The sequence below is a fragment of the Amaranthus tricolor genome, chromosome 16 (genome assembly GCF_026212465.1).
Source record: "Amaranthus tricolor cultivar Red isolate AtriRed21 chromosome 16, ASM2621246v1, whole genome shotgun sequence".
Taxonomy (NCBI): Eukaryota; Viridiplantae; Streptophyta; class Magnoliopsida; order Caryophyllales; family Amaranthaceae; genus Amaranthus; species Amaranthus tricolor.
Window position 1 is genome coordinate 22092965 of NC_080062.1, and position 4178 is coordinate 22097142.

Sequence of the window (4178 nt, forward strand, 5' to 3'; positions counted from 1 at the left end):
ATGGTGTGTGCCTAATGATTCGATTTTGAAAACCGAAATCATGAGTGAAGCTCATAACACTCCTTATTCAGTGCATCCTATAGGTTCGAAGATGTATAAGGACCTCAAGCTAAGCTTTTGGTGGCCTTGTATGAAAAAGGAGGTTGCTGAATTTGTTGCCAAGTGTTTGGTGTGTCAGAAGGTGAAGATTGAGCGTCAAAGGCCAGGTGGTTTGTTACAACCCCTTCCTATTCCAACATGGAAGTTTGACTCCGTTTCCATAGATTTTGTGATAGGGCTTCCTAATGCCGCTGGTGGCTTGAATGCAGTGTGGGTAATAATTGATCGCTTGACCAAGGTTGCCAGATTTATTCCTATGAAGAAGACTTGGTCAATTGAGCAATTGGTGGAGGCTTATTCAAATGAAATCATAAGGTTGCATGGTGTACCTAAGGAAATTGTGTCCGATCGTGATCCCAGGTTCTTATCTCATTTCTGATGCGCAAACGGAGAGAACAATCTAGACTTTAAAAGACATGCTCCGTGCTTGTGCCCTGGAATTTCAAGGCTCGTAGGTGAAGTCTTTAAGCTTGGTAGAGTTCTCTTACAACAACAACAATCATGCAAGCATCCAAATGGCTCCCTACGAGGCTCTTTATGGCAGGAAATGTCGTAGTCCTACTTTCTGGAGCGACATAAGTGATTCGTTGGTGTTGGGACCCCATCTTATCCAATCTACTGTAGATAAGGTCAAAGTTATTCAAGCAAAGATGAAGGCTGCCCAGGATCGACAAAAGTCTTATGCCGATTTGAGTAGGAGACCTATTACTTATGATGTTGGGGATAAGGTGTTTTTGAAGGTGTCCCCAATGAAGAGAGTAATGAGATTTGGTGTGAAGGGCAAGCTCAACCCTAAGTATGTGGGTCCTTATGAGGTGCTTGAGAGGATTGGTGAAGTGGCTTATAAGTTGGCTTTGCCAGTCGAGCTATCTAAGGTTCACAATGTGTTCCATGTCTCTCAGTTACGGCGTTATCGATGTGACCCTTCGCATGTTATAGCCGTAGAGTTGGTAGAGGTCAACCCTAATTTGAGTTTTAAGGAGACGCCAGTTAAAATCGTTGATCGTCAAGTACGTTCTCTGAGGAGAAAGGAAGTGCCATTAGTGAAAGTGTTGTGGCGTAGTCAAAATTATAAACAAGCCACCTAGGAAACTGAGGAGTCAATGCGACTTAAGTATCCCGAGTTGTTTGTAGCCGAACAAAGGTAATTATTTCGTCCTTGTTTCCTAATCTTTCTCTTTGTAAGTTTCGAGGACGAAACTTTTTATAAGTGGGTAGGATTGTAATGCCCCGAATTTTCTGTATGGCATAATTTCCATTTTATTTCCCCTTTCTAATTACTTTTCTTTAAGTCTAGTCTTTAATTTAAAATAATTTATTATGATATTATTTGTGATTTATTATAAATATATCTTTTATGCTTTATAATGTGATTTAAAATGTGCGTATGTTATTATTATTATTATTATTATTATTATTATTATTATTATTATTATTATTATTATTATTATTATTATTATTATTACTATTATTATTATTATTATTATTATTATTATTATTATTATTATTATTATTATTATTATTATTATTATTACTATTATTATTATTATTATTATTATTATTATTATTATTATTATTATTATTATTATTATTAGTATTATTATTATTATTGTTGTTGTGGTTGTTGTTATTGTTGAGTTAATATATTATTTTAATTAAATTTATGTACTACTATTATATGTCCTATGTTATTTATTTTGGACCAACTTGTGGTAACAAGTTTTAAATTAGGAGGACTAAATATTTTTTTTAGTGCATTATTATCACGATAGGAGTGTAAAATTAGTGTTTAATTAGGTTAATTGATTCTAATTCATGCTTAATTATTTGGTACATTCTAGAATGAAATGAATGCATGAACATCCTTCAAATCTTTTCATTTTCTTTTCCTCAAGTTGATTGAACTCCCTAATGCTCATAATTTTTAGCCATTGTGAGAAGTCTTTTGGGATGGTTTTTCCCCTCCTATAAATACTAGCCTATTGTTATGTAATTTTTCATTCAATCATAAACTAGCTCATAAACTTTCTTTCTCCCATTCTTTTCTCTAAAAAAACAGAACATAACAAAATACTTGCATTATTTTTTTTCAAGTGCCAATATATTATCATATTTTTGGGCTACTTTTGAAGACTTATTTTGAATTATTCAAGCTTACTTCAAGGAATTTATTTTGCAAATTATTTGGGAGATTTTTCTTAGAGTTTTCTTTAATCTTCTAAAGATTATTACTTTCCTCCATTATCCAGGTAACTAGATTTTTCCTCACTTAGTTTCTTAATTAAACATAGAAGTCTTGTTTAGGATTAATTAAAATTTAAATTGATTAATTCGGTTTTATATTGTAAATTTTGCTTTAATTATTTTCGTGTATATATTATTGTTATTTTAATTTTCTATGATGTTATAACATAGATTTAATTCAGGATCGGTTAAAATTAATTTTCTTGATTTGAATACTTTTATTTGAAATTATTATGAAAATTTGGAAAATCTGCACTTGTTTTTATTAATAGTAATTTGGTTGTAATTAATTGATTTTAATTTATTTCCACATTATTTTAACACTAAAATATGTTATAATCAGTAGGTAATAGTGTAAATTAATTTTGGTTAATTCGGGCCAATTAATCTAATTAAAATGGAATTTCTAGTAATTATTCAACTATTGCGATTAATTGACAGTTTATTTCTAGAATTTATTTTATTATTAGTTAACCACGTAAATTATTTAAATTTGAATCTGAAATTAAGTTTTATCATTAATTTAAGTCTAATAATATTTTAGTAAATTTATTTAATATAATTGGTCTAGTTTCATTTTGGTTAATTAAATTAACAAACTTATGAGTAAATTGTTCACCGAATTAGCTAAAAGGTTAAGAGGAATTAGAATCTGATTTAATTTATTAATTTATTAGTTTTGGTCATGTACCTAATTGCTTGGTTATGTGTTAATTTCATGTACTAATTATTTGTTTTAATTAGATAGTTTATGACCATTTGTTGTTAAAGTCATGTAAATAGAGAACTTGACTTTGGCATTGACTTTAACCATGACCATTGACTTTTGTTGACTATTATAATGGTTATGTGATTTTATTGTGATGGTTTATAAAACTGTTTTGTTGCTTGTCGACAAGTTCATACTTAAGAATAAAATAAAATTGTCTGTAGTATTTTCTTGCCAAGAGTTGTTGTAAGGTGTATTCTTGATTAATTTCGAATTATCCTTATTCTAAACTCAAACATTTTAACTTAAACTGTATGATTTTGATCTTGGTTGGTTTTGAACCACTCCCTAGGAGTTTTGGTGTTTTGAAAATGGTCATTGTGGCTTTTGGGTTCTTAAGGGTAAATCCATAGTTGTTCCTTATGAATATTGGTTTTTTTGTTATTTGGAAATCTTTGGGTAAGTCCGTAGTGGTTCCTTCGATTGGACAGCTAATCTATAGTAGATTAGTTTTAGATTTAGTTGTCGTTTTCATTATGTTGGATCTTCGGAAAACGATAGAGATTGACCATTCTTAGACAGGGTTATATCATTGTGGTTGACCCGATGTTCGCCCTGACTTTATCTAGGCTTAGTGGGCCGCAAATTTGTTCACTGCGTCCGTTCCAAGTACGATTTGAAAATATTGTTAATTTGATTTTGTTAAATTGTTTTGGAAAAGTTATCCTTGGTTTTAATTGATTTTGTTATCCTACTTTGGTATTAATTGAATTGATCAACATTATTTGACTCTATTGGTTTGACTTGTATGGTTGGATCGTTGTTAATTGATTTGAATTTTAATTAAGCTTTGCATTAGTCATTTGTTTAAATTTGAACCTTGGTGTTAAGGACAGTCTAGTTACTGGCCACTAAGTGGTAATTAGCTATAGAATTCACTCAGAGCGACTGGGGAATAAGACTAAGAGAGTGTAGGGTTACCTAGAACATTAAGTTGAAGTTTAGATGTTTTATTTTTTTTATTTATGGGAGTGTTGTACTCCCTGGATTATTATGTAATGACTTATTGATTTAGTTTATTCGAAATTATAATTTTTTTTTCTCCGAAAGTTTAGTGACCCAATTT

The 4178-nt window shown here is 30.5% G+C and overlaps 1 protein-coding gene across 1 annotated transcript; it reads left to right on the forward strand.

Annotated features, from left to right (window-relative positions):
• The first annotated feature begins 614 nt into the window (after positions 1 to 614).
• Positions 615 to 3630, forward strand: LOC130802641 (uncharacterized). The gene is made up of 2 exons (XM_057666650.1): positions 615 to 1109; positions 3544 to 3630. The coding sequence occupies exons 1-2, from the start codon at positions 615 to 617 to the stop codon at positions 3628 to 3630; spliced, it is 582 nt and encodes a 193-aa protein (XP_057522633.1).
• The last annotated feature ends 548 nt before the right edge of the window (positions 3631 to 4178 follow it).